Source organism: Neodiprion lecontei, chromosome 4, assembly GCF_021901455.1.
Source record: "Neodiprion lecontei isolate iyNeoLeco1 chromosome 4, iyNeoLeco1.1, whole genome shotgun sequence".
Taxonomy (NCBI): Eukaryota; Metazoa; Arthropoda; class Insecta; order Hymenoptera; family Diprionidae; genus Neodiprion; species Neodiprion lecontei.
This window is the reverse complement of record NC_060263.1, coordinates 34,557,668-34,585,508: the sequence shown is the minus strand read 5'-3', so window position 1 is coordinate 34,585,508 and position 27,841 is coordinate 34,557,668. Positions and strand designations below refer to the sequence as shown.

Sequence of the window (27,841 nt, the reverse complement as noted above, 5' to 3'; positions counted from 1 at the left end):
TATTATTATTATTACTGTTGTTGTCGTCGTTGTTCTCGTTATTCTTATTGTTACTAGTATTATTATTCTGGTAATTGTTAGTTCTAAAACTATCCGCGAATGGACTGCAGACCTAAATACAACGTTTTATAACAGCTTTACAACTCACCGGCGAAGTTAGCATTTCCTTTAACCTGGCGTCTATGGTGCTATTCTTCTTCGGCCGCATCAATAGAAATATTTCCTCTACGGCGGGACATGATCTTAACAATTTTTCGATCAGCACTTTTCCCATGAAACCCGTACCACCCGTAATAAATATACTTCGGCCCGCGTAGAACGCTGGTATGGATGTTGTTGGGTCCAGATCCATTTTGATGAACTGCATGAAATTATGTTAATTTCACTATTTATACGCCCAGGTTAAGAGCTAAACTCGTTTTCTCTCTGACGCGCGATTCGTTGAATCGAGGTGTCACAACGCTTATTGACGCCGTCTTTGTTACTTGAAATCATGCGATTTCACATTTAGCTTAAAATCAGTTCTATGATTCGGATTTTACTACGTATACTTTATACTAATTTACTTTCTTTCACTTTTCGCACATCCTTAGACCGGTCTAAATTATGAATATTTGCAAAAAGTAAAGGATTATGAATTTAATTCAACAATAAGGTGAAATACGCGCGGATAATTGTTTATTTTTAATTCCACAGAGAAATATACGAATGTGACTTTCGAAAATGGAATATTGAATGCCAAGGATTTCGGTTCTTTGACTCGACTGTACGTGCCCGAATAACAAATAAATATCTGACGCTTGCGAGATCGGAGATGTTATTGTTAATAATGAAAAAAAAAAAAAAAGCAAAGAAACGGCAAATGAAGTTTTACAGAATCCGTGCAACTGGCTTCTTTGCTGTTCTCATGCGTATTCCTTGTTTGCGTATAACTTTAATTACCGAATTCTCTTCTCCTCCTGTGTTTTCTTCCAATTGATTCCAAGTCCCAGTCGCACCTTAGTCACCAGTTCTAGCTGTCATTCAAAGACTGATGTTAAACTCGTACCACGACTTCTGATAATGAAACTTCGGCACTACTTAACCCGACTAAAATGGAAAATGGAACGAACCTTGCCGTAAATTCAGAGGGAAGTGACGCGTCGAGTTTTCATTCAAATTACGTTCCCAGGTCGGAGGCCACTCTATAAATATGTATGAGATTTACAAAAAATACGTAGTTGCAGAGCCGCAGATGAGCTCAAATAAAGAGAAATACAAAGCCTCTTGTTTTTTCCTACCACAGTATTTTAAATAAACGTTTTTTGTTTTTCTAAACGTTAAGTATGCTCAATTTCCAAGTCATATCTAGTACAAAGTATAAAATGCTTTAAAGACAAAACGAACAAAGTCATAAACTCGATTTCTTTCAATGTTTCACGGAACGTCAAACGGCTTTCCATATCTGAATTGTCGAGTACGGTAGAACCACAATTAAAAGCTCGTTGTCTTGAAACGCGTTTAGACTTCTTAAAATACACGCAGTTTGTATATTGCATAATAAATAGAATAAGTACTACGCTGGTTTCAAATTTATAGAGAAAAAATAAGAATAATATCCAACTCGAATTTCGAAATATAATTTCTACATGAAAATATGACGATTTTTTTATTTTCAACCACTGTAATTTACAAATTTTAGAAATCTGACCTTGCATTCGTTATCGGTGACCCAAAAAACAGTCGCATACCAATTTCTACGGATATCGGAATATTCTTAGATTTTTTTCCACCATATTGGATCGCCGTTTTGGATTTCGCAATCTGACTTCGGATTCGTGATCAGCCACCCAGCAAACCGATGATTACCAATATTCATAAAAATCCAAATGTTTTTAATTTTTTTTCACCTTGTTTGTAATATTTGCAGAATATTTTTCAGTGGAATTCGAACCATATTCATGAATTTCGACGATGCAAAATTCAGAGGGTGAGAGTCGCGAAATATGCAAAAGTTGGGATACAGTTTATTTGGTAAAAGTTAGATTTTTCAACGTCCTGGCGAATCTTCTAGATATCTAGATAAACGAATGTCATTCACCGCTAGCATAGACAAATGAAGTAATTACGAATTCACTGAAAAAAGAGAGTCTCATTTTCAGCGTGTAAGGTTCATATATTCAAATCGTCGTGCGCAAACGTCAGTCCAACAATATCCGACAATTATTCATATATGAAATAAAAATTCACCCAGTATGTAGAAATATAAGAGGACTTTCGATTTTCATCTGTTGCAGTGACGCTATCGCGTAACCTTCGAAGAAGTCAACCACGGTCTACTGCTATTCTACATCAATCCGGACAAAGATATGGTATAATATCTACATTAACTATACATCTCCTAGTTTGTAATTTACGTTAGTTTTCTTTCGCGTTAGGTTTCAGTTTTAACGTTTGATTCTCCTTTTTTCATTTATGTTTGCTTTCATAGCTATGTTTGTATTTGATTTGAACTCGTGGAATGATTTTTTCTTTTCCATAACGTGAACTCGAAACTTTAACACCGCATAGCATTATTATTGGTCAACAAGTTCAGCATCCTTATCTCGCACACTGTATCAATTCTGTGGGCCAAAAGCCAACGGCGAGATAAGGAAATTGAACATACAAGCCGCATCGTCTGCCTGAAAATAATTTTCATCACACTTATTTACCGCTTTTAGATATTCATAAATTCATCGTTTTTTCGTAGAAATGCACAATGGTTCCTATATACTTGAAATAAATAGTCTGATAACATTAACGTCCGTATCGGCTAGTCAGTTGCTTGTACTTACATCAATTATGTTAAATCAATATTCGGTATTAGAATTGACATTATCATTATTATACATTTGCGTATCGTATAACCGTTTTTATTTATTGCGAATTGTAGTTCTTACGGCTTTTTACGAGCTGGACGTTTTTTTTACCCATGGTAATACCGCGTACCGAAATAGTGTCGGATGTCTGATTAAAGATAATTTTTTTTTTCGCCGACTTTTTTGTCGATTGTAGAGTAGAATGTAACATGTTTATCTCTTTCGAAATAACATTTATACAATTAAGTATCGTGCGCCAATCAGACTATTTTTCTACTAAATCATTAATCTCTTGCTACCGTTTGTACAGTTTTCAATCTAAGTCACATTGAGAGAAGAGCAAAATGACAGTTTTAAATACGATAGATCAGTTTTGATCAGGCTTGTTACTTATTTGTATGCACATATAATATTGTTAATATACTCGTAAATTGATGTTGTACCTATGACAGACGCACTAAATATATACACAGAAATTATATGTACATCATGCAATTACTCTTCCCCCTTTACCTACAATCAGGTACCCTGCATTCACCGAATTTACTTTAATAATTACGCTCAATTTTTCTTGTTCGAAATTCTCACGTATAATTCTTCGAGTCCTGGCGAATTACAGTGATCGATCTGTTGAAAGTAGAACCGCGGCACTCCACGATGCGCGAATTTACGCGGAGAGTTTTGATCGCGTTCCACAAACTATCCGATATGTAGATTTATGCAAGATGACTCAATGGCAGGCAGAAGCAAGTGCAGGACATGAACAGGAACCGGAGATAGAACCAGGAGAGAAAATTATCCTGAAAACGGACGACGCTGAAGAAGACGAAGAGGTCGTTCCTGATGAAACAAAGAATCCAAACGTAATCGAAGCCACGGCCGCCAATTACCCATCGTTAGTAAAACTCGGTGATAGAAAAAAAAAAAAATATACGCGACGAATTGAACAATTATGAGAACTTTGGGGTTCTTCGTTGTTTTCAAGTTCCCACCATCAACCTAGTATTTTCTCTTCGGTAGCGGAGGAGGGACAAATGGCAAAGCCAAAAAGGCCAGGAAGAAGTCAACGAAACAGAAAATAGTAGCGAAATATAGTAAGGAGCAGATTCTTGACGAAACGAATTCTAACGGGTACGTTGAATACGAAGAAGAAGAAAGCGTGGGCGTCGTCGTTTATCCATTCAAAAACAAAACGGCCGATCCGGAAATACCCCGTTTGGTATAGCCATGTTACACTCTTTGATTTATCCCTTCCTATTAGGCTTGAGTATAATTTTCTACTGAGTCATTTGAAAAATTGTACAGTTTGTGCGAAAGGAGTCTTTCACTGCGAGAAAATCGTGTAGATTGATTAAACTGATCGATCACCCTCCGGGGGTGTATACTTGTCGAATCAGAATTCCGGGTTCATAGTCGACTGCGCAGATTAAACCGGGTTGAATCGTGTAAATTGTTTCCTTAAATGTGAAGACTACACGCGATCCGTAACAGCTTACTGAAAATTATGTACGCGCTTTTATTTTCACGCTGTATTTCCATAGACATTTTTCATTACCGACATTAATTTAAGCAAGTCTTCGGGCAAATCGTTTACGTCAATAGATTCGGTGAACTAGTAAAAAGACTTCAAATTCCAATGATCACTGTCAACGTTTATTGATGCAAAATTGCACGTTCAAACCGTTAAAGACGGATCGTATAAACTTTTCAATGCCAAAGCTAGGATAATGAGAACGGAATATAAATTGGATAATTTCTTTGAACTTATTCAGCACACGGATTAACAACGTGTGATGTACATGCATAACTTTGGTTGACGGCTTACAAGGTTTCGGCACTAGGAGGGTCTGAATTTTTAGACATTCACTTCCTAAAGTGCAGGACGTGATTAAACAAGTCGTCTTGGCCCAAAGTCGTGCGTCATACAGGGCTATTTTATCGACAATACATATGTTTTGTATTCTGTTTCTTCGCTCTTGTACAGACAATAGTCGAGACACCGAGCGGTAAAAAGAAAACCGGTGGTAAAAAGAAGATGGGAAAAAAGCGAACGAAGGAACTGGAGAAATCGAAATTGGCAGCAGCTGCTAACGAATCTTCTGTGGCCGGGTAAAAGTTATCAGGAAATTTCTAAGGAAACACTGCGTTCGAGGCGTGTTGAGAGACGCTCCTCGCTTGCAACTGATCCTTGAGAGGAAGTCCGTCTATCTTATCATCGAAACGTCACAGGCACACATCCCGTTTTCCTTTCTCCAATCTCTTTACTAACGTCGTACACAAAGCCCGAAGCGCTTATCCGGCGCAGATTAAATTTCTACAAGTTTGCAATTAAATTTAAGGCAATGCAATATCAGGGTTACGTGTCTGAAGGTACCGCCTCTGAGTAAACCTCGCGTGTTTTATCGGACGCCTACCTTAGGTAAGTATTCTAGGTAGATACTGCTCCCCACCTGAGGTGCTAATTTTCCATCAGTCTGTTTGAGCTCACGCTTGTGCAAGGTTCTTTATCGTACTAGAGTTGCCTCGAATGCAAGCCACGAGACTGCACTGTTTCGTTTAAACAATACGATTGCATATCCGTCCGTATATTATCGAATAGATACGTTATTCGAGACGTTTAAAAGACGGTTTAAAAACGTACGTCCAACTATGGATTGAAAAGTTTGAATCAAATCGCGGTGCAAAGCGAAGTATACAAGATAATCAAAATGGAGAACGATCTTCTGACCTCGATTACTTTCATCACTAACTACATAGATACCGATAGAGAAAAAGCCAAACGGGAAGAAGAACGGTATGGTTAATTATTTGAAAATACGCCCATACGTGTGAACTATTTATCACCGAATGTTCTTGTTGTGGATAGGCTTAAATATGAGAAAATTTTTTTCGTATTCTTTCGAATATTTTTTATGTCTCACTTCACACGCCTCTCGAATAATGACAACAGACAAATGGCGGTGGAGCATATTAATGTGAATAAATATAAATTGTTCCTCCATCATTAAGAAAAAAAAAAAAAAAAAAAACATTATGAACAACGGTCTGCGAACATTTAACGAATTTAATCGTTCGAATGTGACGGAATATTAGAAAGGAAGGAAAATGTAGTTCAACTTGACGTAGATGGCATTCATGCGTTGCAAATAACTCGTTGTTAGCGTGACCGTGAAAATTTGCAAAATAATAAAATAAAAAATTATATTTATCTTCACCTGACCTCAGGTTCGCGTCAAACGCAGAATAGAGTACCTTATATGATACAGTATACTTTGAACATGCACACGTAAAGTATAACGTGTTTGGTTAGTCGATAATTACTCTTCTTTTTCCTGACATCGATCAGATACAAGCTAATCCGAGAACTTTACGAAGAGATTCGTCAGGAAAAGCTGAATTCCGTAAGAAAGGTAAAAGAAGAGGCGGAGGCGATGAAGCTAAGAAAAGAACAGCTTCAAGTCACTTGGTACGTTCTCTACGATAACAATAGAGCTTTCATGGACTACCAGCTGAGTAACAAAGATGTCGACTCTGTGAGTAAAAACCCCAAATACTCAAATTAGGAATGAAAAAATATTCTTGAGATTTCCGAACTCCGACCTATTGATTTCAGTGGGATCAATATATGAGATGCGACGGGCTTCCTGATCCTGGGATCGTTTCGGATCTCAACACTTACTTGTTCCTTTGGAGTCTCGATGATTACACAGCGAACGTTGAAACTGTGGCTAAAAAATCGGAGGAAGTCATTTACGTAAGTTTAAACACAAGGCAACGCCATGACTCTTGATGCCTCCTGAACGATCCATGTATTTGCATATCTTTGTTACAGCTTTTGAACAAGCTCGAGAGTATCATACACTATTCCGTTATGAACCCTCGAGAATACATCGACGAGTGTATATCGGTAAATTTTAAGTTTTATTTATCAAGAAAGAGAGCGTTTGAAACAGTGGAGAAAACAGATATACAGTCTCGGATTTTAAATATCACAAATTTATTTCCCATTGTAGAACCATCTGCAATTTTAATTGCATCACTTGGTGAAAAAAAAAAAAGAAACAAAAAACAATCCGAAGACTATATGGTTTCAATCAGACGCTTTCTCTCCACGTAATCTGGATGCAGTGTTTCAACCGTTCGAGTCGCCCACACATTCATTACAACTTCGTTCATCCGCTAGATCCGGCAGCAGTTTAGAGACAAGCTACAAATGTGGCTAGACTTGGCGACCTATCGTCTTTTGCGTCGTATAGAACAGGGAATGATCAGGGAAGATTTGCGAAATGCAAGATTCGTGAAAAAATCAAAGCAGTTGATTTGCTGCTTGTGGGCCCTGATAAAACTGCCAATTAGCATCAAGCAAGTGACAGAAAGAGACAGGTATACGATGTATTCCCTCGGCAATGTCAGGCATACATGTTATACATGTTGGCAAGTTGACATTTTTTTTTTTTTCTTTCACAGAAAACCGGTCGAAGTTGTTTTTGACGAAATCAATTTAACTATAAAAATGCCCATGGACGTTGATTGTTATTGCATGGCAATTCGTGGAATGTGGGTTAAATATGACCACTATTCCGATCAAACTGCATCATTCAATGAACCGGAATTGCCAGAAAAGTATCGAGGAACGCTAGGTTCGTACTTAACTGTATTCCACTTTCTCTTTGGCCACGAGAGATGATCAATCCGAAATACTTATGAATCATCTGGTTTTGGTTGACCGAACAGATCTGCTAAATTACTGTCAAATCGAACACGAAACGAAGGCAAAGATAAGAGAGGAGCAGGCCGAAGGTCGCCGGTTGCGTCTTGAAGAAAAGCGGCTGATGGCGGAAAAATTGGCGAATCCACCACCGACGGCGTCGCAGGCGGAACAAAAAAAAGCAAAAAGTCAAGCCGGGCAGTACGGCCGCGGTAAGAAGAACGAACCGGAACCAGAACCAGAACCGGAACCGTTGCCTTACTTGCCAACACCGGATGAGATAATACTGGCGAATGAAGGTGACCGTTGCATTTCTCGCTCTTTTCCTCATCCAAAGTGAACTTTTTTCACAAACGATTTTCGTTCTCCAACGTGCAGGTGAAGTGAGAAAGGAAATAAGGAGGCTGCTTTTTACCAGGTGCGAGAAGACGGAACTCAATTTAAGAAAGTACACTATTCTAGGTGGCGCAATTCACGTCGACTTGGTCTATCAACCGGCTCAGCCCAAAGATATGCGAAGAGATATTTTAATCACCGCGTGTGAGTACGTGCACATTGTGGTATAGTCGTGGCGTTCACCATACTTCCCCGTAAGGTTTTCTTTTTTTTTATTTGCTCTTTTATTCGTGTACATTTAAGGACGTGCAGGCGTGCAGTTTTACATTGATTCTCATGGGAAACTGTCAGGCTCAATGTAAGAACACGTAAAATTAAAAGTAAAATAACTCCGGTATGGTTCAAACAATCGCTATTCAAATTTTACACGGGTGCAGTTTATAGAGTGAAAGTGACAACAATTTTGATTATTTTTATTGACCTGCATGATTTCGACCTACATCCTTGTACAGCCTTAATGACGTGTCTGCATACCACAAACTGAATTCCTGGTGCATAACATTTCAACATAAAAACCTGTCGATTCTGACTAGTAAGTTTCCGTCCATCCAGAAGTCAATACGGGGTAAGATGAGAAAAAAAAACACATCGTCTTCCCGATGATTCACTCGAGAGAACGAGAGTTGTAAACTTATAAAGAATAATATTATTGTCGGTGGTTTTGATACGATCAACAGTGTTTGTACGTGATCATACTTGTCTTGCTACTACATTCAGTCAATTTTACAATGATCAGCTTCGTTCGACGTCTCACACGCGTTAGAGATCAGAAAACGTCTTTTGATCTCGCGATGGTTAACAACGACGATTGTTTTCGTATTCCCCGGTATTCATCGCTACGCGATTGAACTTTGCACCGACTTATTGGCAGTTATTGCCCTTCTTAAACGCTTCCAAAATAACTTCCTCACGTTTCCATCTCTGCTGTCCTTGGGCCAAACGATGTACGTCTTTACCATCATTAGATAATGTAAGATCTTTGGTCGATGCCTTCTCGGAATTTCTTCAAGGAGAACCAGGACTAGTTCCTCCCGACAAGTCTCTAATAGCCGGTGTTGCGCCAAGTGCATTTCAAACTGGCACCACTGTGACTTTATGAAAAATCCGCTGATTATCAGAAGGATTGTTCTGCTCTGATCCATCCCCATGATTATATTTTCCAAAATGCTCACGCCCACCTGCAAAGTACTAGAGTTACAAAAAGGAATGACAGAATAATTCTAATCAAACTTACGTGAAAGTCCCTTTCGTGAAAACAAATGCTCAAATTCGCCTCCGGACCTTCGATGTTTGGAATTAATTCCTCGATAACCCAATTTCTGTTCTCGTCCGAGTAGCTGACGAATATATCGTAGATGTAAATTCTGTCCTCGCAGTTCTCCGCATTGATCATACTCAGCAGCGTCGCGTTTTTTATCTGAACTGCAACGTATTTGATGTACCACCTGAGAAACGGCAAGTCTGTAATTGTATAATATCCAGTTTCTCGATAAAAACTAGGCATTGTAGTTGACCCGCTTTTACCTCACTCTTACTGTTACCCAAGCAATGAATCGTACCATTTCCAGTATATTAACCCTCCGACGCCAAAAGAGCAACTAAAGACCAGTATCAAAATGTAGAGAACATGCTGCAGTGCGCTCAGCCAGAGTTGCGCCAATTCTTCCTGGCAGTAATCACTTGTATCCTCAAACCTGATGTATCGTTTCAACGATACATCTGTACAAGTATGCGTTCTACCGCTTGACTGATAATCTATCAGTATTGAAAAATTCTGGCAAGAAGAGAAGAGAGATTAACGCTGGGTAGTTTGTTGTAATATCGTGAGAATTTCGTAGGAGGGTTAAACCGGGTTTGTTTACTATTTTAATCGTCCACCTCATACCTGGCTGGAATTATGACTGCCAGTCCTGATGGATTCCATAAAGTTTTTCAGCTGGCAATTGCAAATGAAACTATTATTTGCCAACGTTAAGTAGGTCAATGATTTAAAGTCTTCTAGCATGTCATCCGTCATCAAGCTGAGGACATTGGAATGCAAGTAAACACCCTGCAATTTTGGGTTCTCCGCGAATTCCCTCCCGTCACTCCAAGACCTTATGTAGTTCGAAGCAATATTTAAATGCTCTAAGAGCGGGAAATTTTCCAACACACCTGAAAAGGTATCTATATTGTTGCGTTCCACATGCAGAAACCTTAGTAAAGAGAGTTCTTGCAATGCTTCAAGGTTTTCAAGGCCTATTCTATTCATGAAGAGCTCTTGAAGTGTATCTAGCCCCTTGAACGTTTCTGTGCTTAAGTCAGAACCAAGTCCGAAATTACCCGATAGGTCTAAACTTTGCAAAATATTTAACTTTTCAAAAACTCCATCATCCAAGCTGCACAGACTGGTTTTATGAAGATCCAAACTGACCAACGAAGATGGCAATCTGTTCAACAAATGAGACGTTCCACAATGAATCGGGGTGTGACTCAAGTTCAACGTTGTTAAGGAATAAAGGCCGGTGAAGGCATTGCGTTGCAGTCGCATTCCCATATTCTGGTACGGTTGCGGAACACGTCTGTTAAATGTCAGGTCTAAAACTGCCAAATTCATCAGCCCCGCGAACGCATGATTCGACAAGGTAAAAATATTATTATTGGAAATACGAAGCCGTTTCAAATTTGTCAAATTCGTGAACGAGCCTTCTTCAATTGAATTTATACGGCAATGCCGTAGGTCCAATTCGACCAAAAATGGCATTGGCGGAAAGTCGGCCCAAGGTGATCCTGAACAAGGAGATACGTTAGTTAACAGCCGCGAAATGATTCATAATCGAAACTTCATACGCCATGCGAATTTGGTACTCACCAGTGGATACATTGGAATTTGCAAGTAGATCGTAGACGTAACTTCTTTCGGATTCCAATGAATAGTCGGAGTCATCCTCCTCGTTATTTTCCCGTGTATACGATTCGGTTGTGCTATCTACCTCCGTTTCCTCCGTTTCTTGTGCCGAATTATTACGAAACGTGCTGAAGTCATTGCCGAAAAGAGACAACAACTTTAGGGAATATTGGACAGGCCTTAGGGCTTCTCGAGGAACAGTGGTCAGACCGAGACTGGCGAAACTCAGGATTTTCAAATAAGAACCCCTTTCGGCGCTATCCGCACTGATCGTCAGACCCTGCATCAAGTTCGAGAGATCTTCGACCGATATGGAGGCATTAGCCATGTCCAAGACCCTCAGAGTATTTTGCACCGGTACCAAGGTATCTGAGTTCATGAAAAAGAGGAAATAATTTACCTACAACTGTGTTCTTACAAGAAAAGTAGCTGAGTTGAACCTGAAGTGTTTTTTAGGGTGGGGTCGAAGTTCCGAATCGTAAAAGCTCCGAAAGTCCAGAGGAAACCAGTTTGCAGAAGTTTGGAACCGTCGGGGGTTTGCTATTCTGAGCAATTCTTATTCGCAACTTTGGTTCTTCGGTGCTTTGTTATTTCGTAACTTTGTATCTCATAACTCGCTCTTCCGGAATTACGTAGATTCGAAAATTTGTAATTCCGAGGATTTGGACTTTCGAAGCTTTTACGATTCGGAACTTCGACCCCACCCCGATTTTCTTCAATCTGCGATGTGTTGTAGAACACCAAAAACATTAGACACGTATTTTTTTACGTACCAAATTCGGCCGTTTCAGGCGCAAAAACCACTCCGCAAGCTGATCCTCAAAAGACAAATTAAGATGCAACTTCTGAGATTGAATAACGTCCATTTGGTTTCATCAACAAACTTTACGTCATTGTCGAGAAATCCTAAAAAAAATGATTTGAGGATAAACTTTAGGGGTGGTTTTTACGCTTTAAACGGCTGATTAGCAGGTAAAAAAAATCCGTGTCTGATGTTTTTTATGTACTACAACGTATCACAGAATCAAGAAAATCTGTTGGGTAGACAACAAGTACTTTCCTTGTTAGTACCACTGTACCTACCATTGGCTACCAATCCTACATCCGTATACCGCATATTCAACCATGTCAGACTACCATTTGACAACCATCCAAAAGTTTGCGAGGTCAAATTGAACAACTGCAGTGACTCCAGGCTCAATACCGTCAAGTCTGATACCGAACAGAGATCGTCGTCGGAATCTATTTCTTCTCTCCAGTATTTAAGGGGCTCCTCATATTCCTCAGAATTTTCCAAAGTCTTGTTCATCTGGACTATAATTGCCGTTGATGTCGTCACCTGTTCATCTGATCTGCCGTAAGATTCGTCATCCAGCAATCGACTGCCCGTTAAAAGATAAGATTTTCCTGGAACTGAAACCAGAAAAGCGTTCAAACATTGAGCCAACACATAAGTCAGACAAGTATGTTATTATTGTAGCTTGTAATTTCACCAACTCATTGCTTGGATCGATACTTTGTCTCACATCGCAGACAATAACAGTGATGTGATACGTATGATCTTGTTCGGAAAAAGAAATCTTGATCCGTGAAAAAAAAGCGATGTCTATCTGTCATTTGTGCAAATCGTTACAAATAATCCACGTAGGAAGTATTAAAGTACAGAGGTGCTGGAGATATAAGCCAAATTCCGTAATCTTACAATCAATTATGGGTGACCGGAAATAATTAATATAACACTGATAATTTCCACGAATTTTTTACTTCATTTATCTTTGTTTGAAGTGGCCGCGTTGACGGAGAACTGATATCAGCTGGTATTATGTTTGGCGACGTAATTGTGATGTACAAGTGTTACGAAACAAAGTAAAAGAGAGAGAAAAAATTATTCAGAGCAAAAAAAAAAAAAAAACAATTCAGTTAATTTTATCTCGAAGACTTGATTTTTGAAATGAGAATATAGGACGTATTACGCGCAATTTTTTCAGCACACTTGGGCAAAGTTAGCGGAGTTAGAAAATGTGCCGGCCTACCTTTTATCTGAACAAATCCCTCGTTGCTAAATGCATGAGTGTTGTGACGGTTATATTTATTTCTGAATCCTGTCGGCGTTCCGACGACATCGCAGCTCAGTGTCTTACTCGTTTTCGTAATGGACAGTAAAACCACAATTCCAGTAAAAAGAATGAACTTTGCCATTTTAATTGGCAGGAATCACGTAAAGCTTTGCGTAGTTCACATTTTTGTGCACGTCATTAGGTTCCTTTGAATTAAATCATCCGGGCTCGTGTTGAGCGACTTTGTTTATCGTTTCCTCCGTAATACCGCAATAAAGATTCACTTCATTTTCAATTTTCGCACGTCAGAATTTGAAGCCCGTACTCTGTTTATATTCTAATAAGATATTATTTCTCTGATAGATTTTCTTACTCGTACGCGTGAAAATTATAACCCCAATTAGACTTACGGGGCGAAAACACTCAATAGTTGAAAAAAAAACGCGTGACAAGGTACCAATTTTGAATTTTTTTTCAGGAATAAATCTACTTTTTTTAAATCGATTATTGCGTCCCATTCAATTCACGTGTCGTTGAACTTACTGCCATTCCGAATTATATCATTAAATTGTTGAATTTTCCACGACAAGAAAAGAGTGGGGTGATAATGAATAAGCCACATCTGACGTGCAGGCTGCTACAATCACGAAGCTTAGAATTTTATCTACTCAGCTGATAGTGTTCGTCAATAACCTTCATTATTTGCTAGCTTATCGATACGGTTGAGAATACAGAAGATTGGCAAACCGTACGCGATACGATTTCCTAATTTGGTCGCATTTTTAAAATGATCGACAATACTATTTTCAAAATTATTATCATCATTTGTTAATATCCCTCTCCTTTATTTTCAGAGAAAACAGAGAATAAGAGAAGTTATGTTATAATCGGTCCACTAGAAAGGAAAAGTTGAATTTTTTTGACGAGGTTCTCGACGTTTTGAGATCTAGGAAATCACTAACGACTATTTCAGTCGACAATTAGCGTGTGTAAACAATTTTCTATCGAAAGATACCTCGGCAATGCATGAACGGATTTTAATGATTTTGGTCTCACTCAACGTGGCGTTTCTTTAACTTGGAACTGAATAAATTTTGGATATGATTGGTCTAGTAGTTTTAGAATTATTCGAATAACAAAATATAAAAAAAAAGAAAAAAACCGAAAATCAAATGATGGTACACGGAGAAGGAATGTACGAATTTTAGTGATTTTGGTCTCAATCGACGCGGTTTGTCTCAATTCTCGTCTGAACTGACGACTGATTAGATATTAATCTAATCGATTTAAGAGCTTTTGAGTTATTTAAATAATGAAATTTGAAGAAAAAACGATCATTTATGTAATAATGTTTTCTCAGCTCGAAACGCATCAGAGCGGGTTGTTTGTAGGATGGCTCGTCAGGATCAGCCATATTAACAACTCGTTTTTCTTATATCTACTCAAAGTATAATATGACGTAAGGAATAACATTTCCGCAACATAAATCTTAACCTTACACCTTTGCAACCCATTTTCAGTACAGATTCCCAAAGAATTGAAATACGTTCCGTTTATGAAACCTTACGACCCGCCACCGCCGGCTGCTCAAGATGCTGAAAGACCACCGGAAGTGATCGAGGCAGAAATGAAGGCCTTGGAAGAAGCAATGGAAGCTCTGGCGCTGGTCACTCTAAAGTCAGTAACTAATTTTTACATTTCTTGAAAGTAACGTGTAACAGCGACGTCCATCTCTTATAATTTTTGTAGGATTCCGGATACGGTGCTCTGGTTTGAACCACCTTTGGTAGCTCACTGGCTGCCGGAGAGAAAAATCTGGTCGACCAAAGACGTCCATGATATTAAATATAACGAGGAACAGCAGATAATTACTTTCAGAACTGGACGGCTGGGTGTTCACGGCCTCGCCGGCTACAGATACATTAATTTACCCTTTCAAAGTTGGGAAATGAAACCAGAGTCCGGGAAGGAAAACGGCGGCGGCGTGATCTTGTCGATAACAGCAGCAATCGTTCAAGTGGAGTTCATTGTCAGAGTGAGGCAACTGGAGAATCATTATTTTCGTTATATTCCCCGGGATAAAACAAAACTCGGTTATAATCAATTGTAACACTTTCAGGAAGATTTGGTATGCCTGCGTTCGTTGGTTGGTGGAACGAGTTCCGCACTCCAGGAAATCGTCGGTGAATATATGAAGCTGCATTTTCTAATACAGGTATTGACGCAATACAAGGATTAAGTTACGACGAGGAGGGACCGTTTTTCTGGCACCTACTCTCTCTAAACTAAAGGCTTTTCACAATATCGATAATTGATCGATAGACGAAAACCTGCCTAGTATACGTCAAAGGCACTTTGTAGAAAATGCGAGCAGGCGGATGCGATCTTTTTCCCGATCAGGACGCTAGGAGCTACATGAAGGGGCTCTCTGGAAAACATCCGGTTGTTGAAAAACACCTGCAATCCTGCATGGGTCTACTCTGCACCGCATACCTATTTGGATGGTCCAGATGGAATGCTGGCTGCACCCCACGGGAAATTGTCATTCAGTTCAAAGAGATTCACGGTTGTGTCGCGCAGGTAAACGATTACGCATTTTCAAATAAATTTACCCCCTATCCTTTCTGTAATGAAATGCGAAAAGTACCAGAGTTATGGCTTAAATCCTGCTCTTGCCCACGCTTAGCAATCGAATTCGACTCTCTTGGTTTCTCCACTTGAAACATGTTTGGTCGACTGCACGGAGGTCAGTACGGAATTTAGTAACAAACGTTTACCAGACCAGGAAAATCAGGTGAGCGGCCATAATTGTACACTTAAAGAATATTGAGGTAATAGTACATTACGATACGAGTACGCAAAGTAGGTCGTTCCCGCACGAGCGAATTTAGTACATTGTATCACATGGACTCATCGTCGGTAAACGGACGAATGTTTTGAGAAAGTAAATTAACTCTACTCCTCGTTACCGGTGGTTCCTGCATCGCAGTTTCACGCAGATTTGTATCATATGGCGATGCATAACGCTGGGATAAAAAGTCGAATGCTGATGAAAAGCGTATCGTTCAAGCTTGCGACGATTGTAACTCAGCTTCTCCAGAGAACAAGTGTTATCAGTATGTCGTCATGATACGTTTTTTCATAACTTCTACTTTGCGATTTTACGGTGAGTATAACAATGTAGAAACGATAATCTACGGATAACGGTTTCCTACAGAAACGAAACTTGATACTCTTGTTATTCCAAGGTTTCTATAAATACTAGTTAAAAGCATACGTAGCCTGAAAAAATAAAGAATATCTATTTTTCATTGTTATAAACTTTTAATATGAAGTTAAATTATATTCTAGTCACTGAAATCTCACACAATCAGTCAGGGAGTTCAATTTATTGACATATCATAACAAATGTTACTCTAATCTTGGACATAAGTGAAGTAGTTTTAAAAGTGTTTTATTATGCACTGTTATGAAATTATATGTATTACAGATTGTAATATGCTAGTATTATATACTAAAATATTTATCATACGTTTTCGACAAATAAAAATATATATGTCGTTACTTAATTTATTGACGTGTACAGTTATCAGGTACATACATTGTGCTGTAATTTCAGCAGTTTATCGTTACACGTGTTAACTGAAGCACCTCTGAAGCTTGAAATAGTGATAATACACTTATAACGATACATAAATAATATCGAACCTTGTTGGAACAGAAATAAGAATTGGAGTTAATAAGAATATCATAAATTTGCGATCTGATACTAACAATTCAGACTTATTCTGAGTAACAATTTATTTTTACATTAATTAAATCAAGGTGCGCGTACAGAAATACGGAACAATGAACTTTTCCTCCTTCAATCCTTGTTAAATTGAATGAACGCCACTAAAAGAGTTACCCAAAAAGTAGGTAATAACTGAGAGCCCAAAATGGAATTTTGTGATCCTTCAGTGGGTTTGTTTTTGCAAAAAATGCTTTTAATTTCACTCAATAAAGAAAGAGTGTTATGCCCTGGAGAAATTTCGTCGCGATACATTTTCTTCCCTCAACATTTCATAATTTTCCTTTCACTGCTTCTATTACACTCTTGTATTTGTCGAAGTAACGGTTCTTAGCTCAATTTTAAAAACGCGTCGAAGGCGAGGAATCCAATTGGAGAAATATTTGGTAAAGCTAAATCGTATAAAACATAGTGAGAATTATAAAAATGAATTTATTCTAAAAATAATCGATGCATCGAATAATCGAGCCAGACAAAATAATCGAACACGACTCGTTTGAATCGGTGAAAATTAATCGATTATTAGATTATTTCGTATTTATTTGAAACGGTGCTAGCGGAAGAATTTTTTTCATAATTTATAGTTTCATTCAAAATATTTTTCAATTTTAGGTGAAAATATTCATTTATCTTTCACTTATTATATCCAATACGTACTTAGTAAGTAAGCCAATTAAAATAATTGATACATTAATTACATAAATTGATACTGTATTGCTTCGTTCATGGGAGTAAAGACCAAAAACTGATTGTGAGGAACAATAATCGAGTCAAATCGCGTTTGTAAAATAATCTATTATACTTGAGTAATCGGGAATTCTTAATTCAAATTAAATGAAACTTACCGCGCGCTCCTGCCATCTGGCGTCAAAATTGAAAACCATATTGCTACTGACAGCGCATTTATCGACTACCGAGGCAGTAGTATCTGGAGACTCCTACTAAAGTCTTTACCGAAGTACATACGTACCCAACACACGAGTGAGTGGGAGTGTTGCGTCTCCCGAACGAGTATAAATGTAGCTAGAGCGTGACCTTCATTTGAACCTGCCAGCCACAGTCTTCTTCTCGTCCGCTAGCCTCCTAACATCTCAGAATTTTCACATAAAATCTTCGACAAACAGGTAATAAAGTGATGATTTAAAAACCGTAAATACCAACCTCTAGCTGTTATAACCTAAGTGGATTTCCGAACTTTATTCGTCTGTGAAAAATTTGTTACACCTCACACCGTGCTTCAAACGTGACAGGATCAGTTTACGACGTGAACTCACGATTGCATACCTGTTTATATACGTGTATCTGACTCTGATGAAGTGTTGACGTTATTCGCCGACGTTCGGTTTCTGTACCTACATTCTTCAACGATTTGCTACTTGGAATAAAACACTTACGATTAACTATTTTTCTCAAATTGAATGCCAGCTGTAAGAGATGACAGTCGCATTTTTACGATTGCAAGTCCTTAATTGTCAAATTGGGATCGAGGTGGAGCTGGGAAAAAGCTCTCGGGTCGCAATACTAAAATTATTATCAAGGAACCGGTTCATTTCATTGATTTAAAATCAAAATTATGCATAGCCGTAATTCTACAGTTAACTGAGTGACGTTTTACATACTTACATGCCGAACCGGCGACCGTGGTTAGATTGTCTCCTTTACGTTCTTTTTATAAAAGTTGACAGAAATCCAAAAATTACGCAGTGCTAGTTCAAGGTTGTCGCTCGTTAAGCACAGTGGATATATAAACTACTGACTTGGCAAAATTCGGTGATTTGCATCTGTTTCGCTCCGTATAGGATCGTACACTGTTAATATTAAATCCCGATTGAATAATCATTTATATTTGATACAATTGTACTGAAACTGTCGTCCCCGTGTAGTAGGATGATCGAGATAACGCGTGCATCATGCATATACATGCATGCATGCATACAAACATATTTATACCATATTTTCCTATTCTTGTTTCAGGTCGTCTGGAATCACGTAATAATTAACGCCTCGGGATGGTTATAATAACTAAAGTTTAGCAACGATTTTCTTTTATTTTTTAAATTCCGTTCAATTACCAGGGAATTAGGTAACCCGTTTGATATTATCGGTCTTATCCGTACTTGTACAGCGCAATAACACTTTTGATTGACGATTGGCATTAGGGAAACAACAAAAGCAATATATTATGTTTTATAGTTTGCATGTCATGTATTACGTACGTACAATAAAATATTTTCTACCGTAACTCTAACCGACCCCCCGTAAGAGATGCTTATTTGGAATCAATTGAATAATCGTAACCGAAGCTGGCGGCGTTACTACAACTCGATTGAGCAATGCGTGTAACAGATCTTATAATGAAGAGTTGGCGAACTCGTGTTGAATTGATGTTTCTATAATGGCTCGAAATAGCTGCGTGGTATAAACCTTACTCCAATTTATAGGATGCTCTTACTGCCGATTAGTATCTATTCAACAATTGGTTTGCTTATAACATCGCTCGAGTCTAATCACTGTACCAAACCGTTAATGTAATAGGTTAGTTACAGATATATTACTTGTTAACGTAACCGTAACGAGATTACGAAATACTTGACAAAAATACAAACTAATTTTGCGAATGTACGTCAGAGGCATTATAGATGGAATATGACGCGGCTACCACTGCCAGTGGATTGATGAAATGTGCCGGTCGCCGGAAAATTATTCACTATCAAGTACGCTCGAATATCATATTCGCATTTAATCAATTTAACGAGTAGTTCGATTAATGCAAGATGGTCTTTGTCAACGCAGACACGCGAATTATACGCGACGAACGCCTGACACATGATTTGCATGTAAATTAATTATTGATCGATGAGATATAACCGGAAAATGTGTTTCAGAGATTTCATCAAGATGTCTCGAGACCGAGCCTCGAGAAGGTTTTATCGGGTGGACAGCGGTCATGACCTTCTCGACTTTATGGATCGAGGCCATTCTGCACAGCACGAAAACCGATGGACCTTCGAGGTTGCCTGGGAGGCAGCCAACAAAGGTATATTCCGTTGTCGTGTTTTACCGTGATGTCACGCGACCGATTTAAGGGGTTACCTTGCTCGATTTCGACGTTGACGTATATATCTCCAAATATCGAAGTACACGTATCTCAAACGCGACAAAGGGCCAATTCCATACGCAATTCTGAACAAAAAACACTGCAACACATTCTCATTTGAAGTAGAAATAAAAGTAGAACACGGATTCTACCGATTTACTACAGTGATTTCGTAGAAACCGTGCTATTGCGTTATTTCCGCGTCGAATCAAAATGTATTTGAGTGTTTTTGTTCAGAATTATGTATAGAATGAGGCTGTTAAGCCCTTTTATTGTATTTCGGATACGTGCATTTCAATATTTGGATAAATATACGACAACGTCGAAATCGACTAGGGAGCCCCTTTTATTGACTGGTGTAAACAATCAACTGCATTAGCGGGAAAATCGAGAGGCATAATAATTTTCAGGTATAATATTTTTCTATCGCTGTTCAGTAATACCACTGAAAAAATTCTCGAGCTTTTAAATTTATCGGAATGAACTGTTGAAACTTGTGCAACGATCGAATATGATATCGCACCCGCGAAAATAGGCCTAAACTTAAATACAATTAATAAATAACGATATGCAGAGGTATGTATGTTCAAAAGAGATTTAATGACAGAAAATATCATCTTTCATGGAAAGCTGAGAGATGAGCATGTTTCAAATTGCTTCAAAATTCTTGGTTTAAGTAGTCAAACGAAAGCTCAGAAATTACTAATTAGTAATGCTTATTGATGGTATAAATTACGAATATGCAACATGCACATTTCTATATCCCTCAATCCTTTATGAGTACGTTAATTTTGTGTATAAAAATATAAGTAACTGCAATACACATGTGCATGTTTAATTTTTACTATCAGTGGGCGGTATATACACGGTGATAAGATCAAAGGCTTATGTATCTACGGAGGAAATGGGGGATCAGTACTGCTTAATCGGTCCATATAAGGAAGCCTGTGCTAGGACTGAGGTTGAGGAGGCTAACTTCCCAACTCATAGTCCTTTAAGCAAAGCTGTGCAAGTCATGCGTGATCAGGGTTTCAAAGTAAGTGCAAGTGATGTCCAAAACAGCCCTCAGTCTAATGATTCTGTACCATTGTATCGTTACCATAACATTTCATCAATGTGAGACAGTTAGCATTTTAGTAAAGATCAATGAACTTTTTTATAAAATACCTATAATATATGGAAGAACAGAGAATTCACGAAAAATTCAAATTTTACCATACATCCGAGCATGCATGTATAGTTTGAGGATAAAATAGGTAAAAAATCAAGGAAGAAATTAATTTTTCATTCTGATGGATATAAAACAACTTGAATGTATTTCAAGTACCATTTTTTTTTTTTTTTTTTTTTTGTGGACACCCTGTGTAAGGTAGTCATTTATCATATAGATGAGTTTGCAAATATTTGTATAATTTGTGATTTCTGTTTATTTACTTTGTAGGTATTTACTGGAACATGGCTAGTTGATGGCAATCCTCAAATAGTTTTATTTGATATTGGAAGTGCCGCCTGGAAATTAGACGAATACAAACAGGAGATGTGGAATACGTGTCATCTGGGTATACCTCATCTGGACATAGAGGCTAATGATGCTGTAATCTTAGGATATCTCGTTTGCCAATTTATTTCTGAATTCAGGTGAAGTCAGAGTTTGCATTAAAATTAACTGCTACACTTCCATAATTATTTCTGGAAATATGAGACAGAACGATCAGCATACTCTAAGTTGTAAATAATAATTACCTTTAACAGAAAAGCAGCTGAAGAATATTCACCTGTACAACCACGTATTGTCGTTCATTGTCACGAATGGCAAGCTGGAGTTGGGCTGATTGCATTGAGAACCAGACTTGTCGATGTGGCTACAGTCTTCACCACCCATGCTACTCTTCTGGGGAGATATCTGTGTGCTGGCAAAATAGATTTTTACAATAACATGGACAAGGTAAATCTTGTCTATTGTAAAACTCTGTTGAAAAACGAATTATCATATCAGAATAATATCATTTTTTCTGTGCTCCAGTTCAGCGTTGATGAAGAAGCTGGTAAACGTCAGATATATCATAGGTATTGTATGGAGCGAGCTGCAGCACATCTGGCACATGTATTCACAACTGTATCAGACATTACAGGATTTGAGGCTGAGCATCTCCTCAAAAGAAAACCAGATATTATTACTCCGAATGGTTTGAATGTTAAAAAATTCTCAGCATTGCATGAGTTCCAAAATTTGCACGCAATAAGTAAAGAGAAGATTCACGAGTTTGTCAGAGGCCACTTTTATGGGTGAGGTTATTATTACAGATATTATTTCACTTTTGAGTCTCAGCCGCCGACTGTAAAACTGCCATAACTGACATTTCCAATTTTTTAAAAAACGTATACTCTGTTTCAGCCATTATGATTTTGACCTAGATAAGACTTTATACTTTTTCATTGCTGGACGCTACGAGTTTGGAAATAAAGGAGCTGACATATTCATTGAAGCATTAGCCCGATTAAACCATTACCTAAAATCATCCAGACCTGATGTTACCGTTGTTGCATTTCTTATTTTCCCTGCGAGAACCAACAACTTTAATGTTGAGTCATTACGTGGACATGCGGTAAGTGAATAAGGATCCAGGATAATGCGTATTACACAATTTCGTAAATATATAGGTACCGATTGATTATTTATGTTTTTTTTTCCATTAGGTAACGAAATCTTTAAGAGACACTATTAATGACATACAACAAAAAATCGGAAAACGAATGTACGAGTTATGTTTATCTGGACGAATGCCTGAAAGTCAAGATCTTTTAGAGAAAGAAGATACAGTAAAAATAAAGAGGTGAATCTTTGATATACTAAATAATTCAACACTAATTGTTAGGGTCTTACTGTTTAATTATTTATATTCATTTTGTTATATTTATTATTTCATCTTCTTAGGTGTTTGTATGCATTGCAAAGGGATGGATTACCTCCGGTTACTACCCATAATATTGTAGATGATTGGAACGACCCTGTCCTAGGAGCAATACGGCGTTGTAATTTGTTTAACACAGTCAATGACAGAGTCAAGGTAAACGTGAATAAAACTTAGTCATATGTAAACCAGCACAAAAGTTGCGTAACATGCAAGTTTCATGAATCATATTAGTTATTCAAACGATAATAATCTGCCATATTTGATCCTATTGAACTAAGTTGAGTTAGTTCTTTTTTTAGATAGTTTTTCATCCCGAATTTCTTTCGTCAACAAATCCATTGTTTGGGCTGGATTATGAAGAATTTGTCAGGGGATGCCATCTTGGAGTATTTCCCTCATATTACGAGCCTTGGGGCTACACACCTGCCGAATGTACAGTTATGGGTATTCCTAGTGTAACCACAAATTTGTCTGGATTTGGATGCTTTATGCAAGAACATATAGCCGACCCAATGAGTTATGGGATCTATGTGGTTGACCGACGATTTATAGGATTAGAGAACAGCGTACAGCAGCTAGCCCAGTATATGTTCGACTTTGCAAGGCTCAATCGTAGACAGCGAATCATTCAAAGAAATCGAACTGAACGCCTCAGCGACCTCTTGGATTGGAGAAATCTTGGCATTGTTAGTAAAATACTTATTGCAATGGAATGGGGGGTTGAATGTTTCAGGAAACTTACTCCAACTTTCAGATTAATAATTAGACTTCAAATAAATATAAGTCTTCTTTTATTTTCCTATTTAGTACTATCGACAAGCAAGAATAAAGGCTTTGTGCACCCTTTACCCTGAACTGGAAGGTGAACTTGGAGAGGGCGGCGTTAGTAGATTCAATTATCCACGGCCGATTAGTGAGCCACCATCACCTTCCTCTTCGCGACACACAACTCCTGCAGCATCTGTTCATGGCTCTGACGATGAAGAGGATGAAGTTGACGACGAAAAGGAGGTATGTGAATTTGTCTTCATACATATACTGATATTGTTTTTTTTTTGTCGTACAAGATGATCTTTGAACTGAAACCTTTTCAACATTGACTCACATTAGTAACAAAAATTTATTATTCCGCAGCTTGAAGAGTTACGGCAAGCAAATGGTAGGTAACTACTGGCTGTCAAAACTTGTCACCGTTTTAACTAGGAAGCAGAAATACCATCGTAAACGAAAACGAGAAACTTTATTTCAAAAAAATATCATCAATGTATGGTGAAAAGTTTTGAGCCAACATGAGCTGTTTCAATAATTGATACCTAATTTTCAGGTATAATGTTTTGTAGTAGATCTACGCGTTAATCAACAATTGTTCTTATTTAAAGCTCTCATTTTTATGTAGCAGTTCGTCTGTTATTGTTAAATTCCACTCAATGGCAGTATTGTTACAAAATACACACCACACAAGTGTATAAATTTTGGTCAGTCTGATGCTGCATTGCATTCTATTTCTAAAAGAAATATGACACAAATTTATGTGACGTATTTTTTTAAAATTCACGCACTACAATTATTTTTGTACTGTGCAACTTAAAGTATAACTTTATTTCAGCTATATACATATACGTATTTACTTACAATATATGCATATGTATATTGCCTTGATGATAAAAATATCGTATATTGCAACTTTCAAGTGTTAAGGTAAAATGTCATTATTACTTATTAATAATTAGTCCAAATATATAAAATAATATTCTATTATGAAATTTGAACTGTAACATTTGTTTTAAATAAAACTTGTCATCAATGCTACACATAACTCATACGAAAAAAAACATGATTTTGATTCAGCGCAGCAGAGTTCTACCTCCAATACGAAACTCCTGACTTTAAATGTTGAGAACATACAATACAATGATCAAATAAAATCTCAAATAGGTATGATACGCTGACACTATAGAAGTAGACCAAATTTATGTATATGGCATATGTATTGCCTTACCAGACTTAATCACCACTATTTTATCTACTTGTAGTATACAGTAATTGGATCTTTAGTGGTTCTTCGCTAGTGACAAGAGTATGTGATCCATGGTGCTCCCATCTAATCAAAATTGAGAATGACACACTGAATTACATGTATTCCTTTAATCCAAAATTGAGGAAGATATAGCAAATTAGAATGTTTGATTTTTGGAATCCTGTTATATTGAGAACTTCATTTTGTTCTTTCTACTCGTAGTATTACAAACTTGATTATTGTTGGCTTACCTGTTTCCCCTACTGTCTTCAATGGTAACAACGTCAACTTTCAAAATAACTTCCAATGGTCTTTTAGTACTAGTTTCGTTTTCGTTTTCAGCTATAGTCTTATATTGCATGACACCATGGATTATAGATTGTGTCAAATTCCCAGTAAATGTTTCAAAGTCTATTGCTGCTGTGTTAAAAAAGATGAATTGTCCCCTAGATTGTTCTCTGACACTACAAAAAATATATGAATTAGTCATACTAAGATGTATAGTGATAATCAATTCTGCATAAATAATCTTCATAATATCGTTAAGTTATATGGAGTATTAGTAACATAAGAAAAAAACTAACTCGCAACGAATTTTGAAAGATGTAAAAGCTTCTTGAACTTCAATATCCAAGTACAATATCCCCGATGTATAGATGTTAGCATCTGCAGCCGTAGTGATGGAAGCTCGCACAACATCACCTGCAAATTGGTAAATATTAGGGATTTCTCAGTACTACCAATTATTTAGGTAATATTCACTTGGTTATAATATAGCAGTTATATCTGCCTTCATAGTTACCACAATATGGTTCATCTGCTCTTGTAGCTAGATAAAAGATTCCTTGATTAGCGGAATTGGCTTTGTATCCCATTTCTTGAGGGAATGACATCTTCTGTGGAAAACAATAGCCTCTTAAGAAGTCATTTGCTCCTTGAGAACAAGGCCATGCTCCAAACTTGCATTTTTTTAATTGACTTTGAATACTCTCCACGAAAAATTTCCAAGCCCGTAAATGACTACATGCTACACTTCTATCCAAGGATTCTTCTGTACATGCAACATAAATTTTTTATGGTTAACTTAAAATGAGGGCAATATGCAAAGACGACTAGAATTATCAACTGCTAGCAGTACCAGTGAGGTATCGGTTACCAGGTTGCAATACTAACAATGCAAAAATTCCAAGAAGTGCAATGTCTACTGTGAACGACACCAAAATACTACCCTCTCTGTTCCGTTTTTGAATATTTATTAGAATTTATGCAATATGTGATTACCATTCAAATGACTAACGATAACAGAATTTTTTACGTCAGTACACCCAGGTTGTTCTCGGCCACCATTGGGAAAAAAATCAACATGACCCATTGGTCTTAGCAATCCAAATCCATCAGTGAGAGTCTCAGAACCATCAGTATGTATTATATCTACAAATCGAGCATCCGATATATCCAATTTCTTGGAACGTTGTCTTATGAGGTGATTTTTGAAGAAAGGTGATGCTGGATCTAAGCCCGTTATACGTCCAACAAGTAAATTGTTTCCTTTTAGCATCTCAGATGCACAACCAGCTACATGAGCACCAAGACTGAAGCCAATCATGTGAATATTTTTTACACTGGTGCCCATTTTAATTGCGTCTCTCAATATCAGTGATAGCTGGCGTCCAATTAACTCTATGTTTGCCACTGCAAATGCGTAAGATGTTCCTGCACCATGTTCCCAGTCTACGACTATGACATTGGCATCTTCCTGTAATTTTCATTGTAAGTATTCAATTTCGACATTGGATTTGTTGAATTACTCTAACAAGGCTCATATTATTTTTTCAGATTATTCTGAATTTAACTGATATCTTGTCATACTTACCACTTCTAAAAGTGATTTCGCTCCAAGACCAATGGCCTCGTCATTGCCACTTCCTTTGTACCCATGTATCAATACTTTAACATTTTTTTCCTGGTCAAAACTAGACTTACTGATCGAGTTCAAACCATCTCCATAACTGAGAACTTCTGGAACTGTTGACTTGATACGGGTATATAACAAAAATCTAGTTTTTATCTTGTCAGGATGTTCAGGTGGCCGTTTGAGAGGTAATGGTGATGGAGGATCAGCGAAACAACCAACGAATTCTGTTTACAAGTTAAACTGGTATCAAAAGATCATCTTTGTCATTGGATAAACAGATATTTACAAACCAGATACTTCTGCATACGTATATATATAATATTCATTCATAGATTTTTAAACTACAGTACGTAATGCAATCATTTTACGTTATACCACAGTTTATTGTTTGATAAAAAAATAAAAATATTAAGGCACACCATAACAAACTTGGGGTTTCAGCTTAGTTTGAATATTTATTCGGCGTTGCATCATTCGTCTTCTTCTATTAATCATCTTAGCTGAAACACACGATTTATCATAATTAATCCAAGCTAAGGACATTTTATTACTTTATTTACTATACATATAAACAAATTCTCCATTCAGATTCACTATTATAAAATTAATATCCTACTTACCACGATGGTACTGCGCGTCAGTCAAGACATTGAATATCAAAATTATCACGAATATTTGAACTATCCGGTTGAGTATGATTAATGCCATGCTGCAGATTAAATAACTTATAATAAGGATGCCACAAGAAGTTGTAGGACGGGCTGTAAAAAAGGCACTACACATTCGCAGTATTCTTGACCATTTGAAGCAAAATACGTGTGAGTATGGTCGAGTTGTCACGTAATAGGCTTTTTCAGAACACGCATCATGGCACAAAGAATATTAATAGGTAATACTGTAATAGTACATCTCATATACCTATATGCAAGATTCTGTGGAAGTGCATTCACTTTCATTGAACCCAAGCCATTTTTTACTCTTAATCTAATGATGGTTCAAGTTCTAATTATTTTTATCAATATATATGTTAAAGATATATATGCATTAATAAATGAAATTTTATAAATTATCGACGTAGGAACCGAATTTCAAACACTTTTTCACAGTCGTAGTACAACTTTCACTTACATGTTTCTCACAAACTTTCACTTGAGTGCCGCAGCTGGGAAGCCATTTGTGTAATAAATCCCAACTTCCTACATATATAGTCAATAAAAAT

At 37.4% G+C, this 27,841-nt stretch overlaps 6 protein-coding genes across 24 annotated transcripts in view; 3 read left to right on the top strand and 3 right to left on the bottom strand.

Annotated features, from left to right (window-relative positions):
* LOC107218717 (afadin- and alpha-actinin-binding protein A) overlaps nucleotides 1-3,329 on the top strand; it is a 53,431-nt gene extending 50,102 nt beyond the window's left edge. For all 3 annotated transcript variants that reach the window (XM_046738210.1, XM_046738209.1, XM_015656691.2), the window contains exon 7: nucleotides 2,277-3,329. The gene's annotated coding sequence lies outside the window, so the exon portion shown is untranslated. The remainder of the gene's footprint in view (nucleotides 1-2,276) is intronic.
* Nucleotides 1-5,306, bottom strand: part of LOC107218716 (putative fatty acyl-CoA reductase CG5065) — a 30,163-nt gene extending 24,857 nt beyond the window's left edge. The window contains exons 1-4 of one of the 4 annotated variants that reach the window (XM_046738206.1): nucleotides 5,291-5,306; nucleotides 1,113-1,184; nucleotides 943-1,016; nucleotides 149-361 (exon numbers count right to left, since the gene is read on the bottom strand). In XM_046738206.1, the coding sequence (XP_046594162.1) occupies nucleotides 149-352 (204 nt within the window). In that variant the 5' untranslated portion in view covers nucleotides 353-361; nucleotides 943-1,016; nucleotides 1,113-1,184; nucleotides 5,291-5,306. The other 3 variants (XM_046738205.1, XR_006904027.1, XM_015656690.2) reach the window with 3 other exon arrangements.
* A 22-nt stretch (nucleotides 5,307-5,328) lies between these two features.
* On the top strand, nucleotides 5,329-16,365 carry LOC107218730 (dynein axonemal intermediate chain 7-like). 4 transcript variants are annotated; one of them, XM_046738199.1, is made up of 14 exons: nucleotides 5,329-5,634; nucleotides 6,187-6,373; nucleotides 6,454-6,594; nucleotides 6,673-6,747; nucleotides 7,024-7,223; nucleotides 7,308-7,480; nucleotides 7,575-7,847; nucleotides 8,011-8,088; nucleotides 14,409-14,565; nucleotides 14,638-14,923; nucleotides 15,008-15,103; nucleotides 15,250-15,468; nucleotides 15,575-15,682; nucleotides 15,878-16,365. In XM_046738199.1, the coding sequence occupies exons 1-14, from the start codon at nucleotides 5,549-5,551 to the stop codon at nucleotides 16,016-16,018; spliced, it is 2,220 nt and encodes a 739-aa protein (XP_046594155.1). In that variant the 5' UTR covers nucleotides 5,329-5,548; the 3' UTR covers nucleotides 16,019-16,365. The 4 variants fall into 4 exon arrangements, with proteins under 4 accessions (XP_046594155.1, XP_015512196.1, XP_046594154.1 ...); XM_015656710.2 differs by having other exon boundaries at nucleotides 7,927-8,088; XM_046738198.1 differs by having other exon boundaries at nucleotides 7,927-8,088; nucleotides 15,755-16,020.
* On the bottom strand, nucleotides 8,140-13,487 carry LOC124294137 (toll-like receptor 13). Of its 7 annotated transcripts, XM_046738192.1 has the most exons (8): nucleotides 12,865-13,484; nucleotides 11,915-12,244; nucleotides 10,796-11,200; nucleotides 10,267-10,713; nucleotides 9,830-10,098; nucleotides 9,504-9,718; nucleotides 9,179-9,389; nucleotides 8,140-9,122 (listed from the first exon to the last, which is right to left on the bottom strand). In XM_046738192.1, the coding sequence occupies exons 1-8, from the start codon at nucleotides 13,028-13,030 to the stop codon at nucleotides 8,781-8,783; spliced, it is 2,385 nt and encodes a 794-aa protein (XP_046594148.1). In that variant the 5' UTR covers nucleotides 13,031-13,484; the 3' UTR covers nucleotides 8,140-8,780. The 7 variants fall into 7 exon arrangements, with proteins under 7 accessions (XP_046594148.1, XP_046594147.1, XP_046594153.1 ...); XM_046738191.1 differs by having other exon boundaries at nucleotides 9,830-10,713; XM_046738193.1 differs by having other exon boundaries at nucleotides 8,888-9,132; nucleotides 9,830-10,713; nucleotides 12,865-13,486.
* A 1,287-nt stretch (nucleotides 16,366-17,652) lies between the features above and the next one.
* On the top strand, nucleotides 17,653-24,510 carry LOC107218726 (glycogen [starch] synthase). Of its 2 annotated transcripts, none has more exons than XM_015656703.2 (12): nucleotides 17,653-17,802; nucleotides 19,564-19,715; nucleotides 20,627-20,811; nucleotides 21,217-21,413; nucleotides 21,528-21,720; nucleotides 21,799-22,061; nucleotides 22,171-22,381; nucleotides 22,473-22,609; nucleotides 22,711-22,843; nucleotides 22,990-23,376; nucleotides 23,498-23,701; nucleotides 23,825-24,510. In XM_015656703.2, exons 2-12 carry the CDS (start codon nucleotides 19,577-19,579, stop codon nucleotides 23,855-23,857), a joined length of 2,082 nt encoding a protein of 693 aa, XP_015512189.1. In that variant the 5' UTR covers nucleotides 17,653-17,802; nucleotides 19,564-19,576; the 3' UTR covers nucleotides 23,858-24,510. The 2 variants fall into 2 exon arrangements, with proteins under 2 accessions (XP_015512189.1, XP_046594158.1); XM_046738202.1 differs by lacking the exon at nucleotides 17,653-17,802 and adding an exon at nucleotides 19,291-19,392.
* LOC107218713 (pancreatic triacylglycerol lipase-like) lies at nucleotides 23,717-27,780 on the bottom strand. 4 transcript variants are annotated; one of them, XM_015656683.2, is made up of 9 exons: nucleotides 27,243-27,740; nucleotides 27,042-27,122; nucleotides 26,581-26,846; nucleotides 25,989-26,463; nucleotides 25,510-25,758; nucleotides 25,292-25,409; nucleotides 24,959-25,171; nucleotides 24,690-24,791; nucleotides 23,717-23,776 (listed from the first exon to the last, which is right to left on the bottom strand). In XM_015656683.2, exons 1-8 carry the CDS (start codon nucleotides 27,403-27,405, stop codon nucleotides 24,710-24,712), a joined length of 1,647 nt encoding a protein of 548 aa, XP_015512169.2. In that variant the 5' UTR covers nucleotides 27,406-27,740; the 3' UTR covers nucleotides 23,717-23,776; nucleotides 24,690-24,709. The 4 variants fall into 4 exon arrangements, with proteins under 4 accessions (XP_015512169.2, XP_015512170.2, XP_046594159.1 ...); XM_015656684.2 differs by lacking the exon at nucleotides 23,717-23,776 and adding an exon at nucleotides 27,751-27,780 and having other exon boundaries at nucleotides 24,023-24,791; nucleotides 27,243-27,331; XM_046738203.1 differs by lacking the exon at nucleotides 23,717-23,776 and having other exon boundaries at nucleotides 24,023-24,791; nucleotides 27,243-27,331; nucleotides 27,541-27,740.
* Nucleotides 27,781-27,841: the final 61 nt, after the last annotated feature.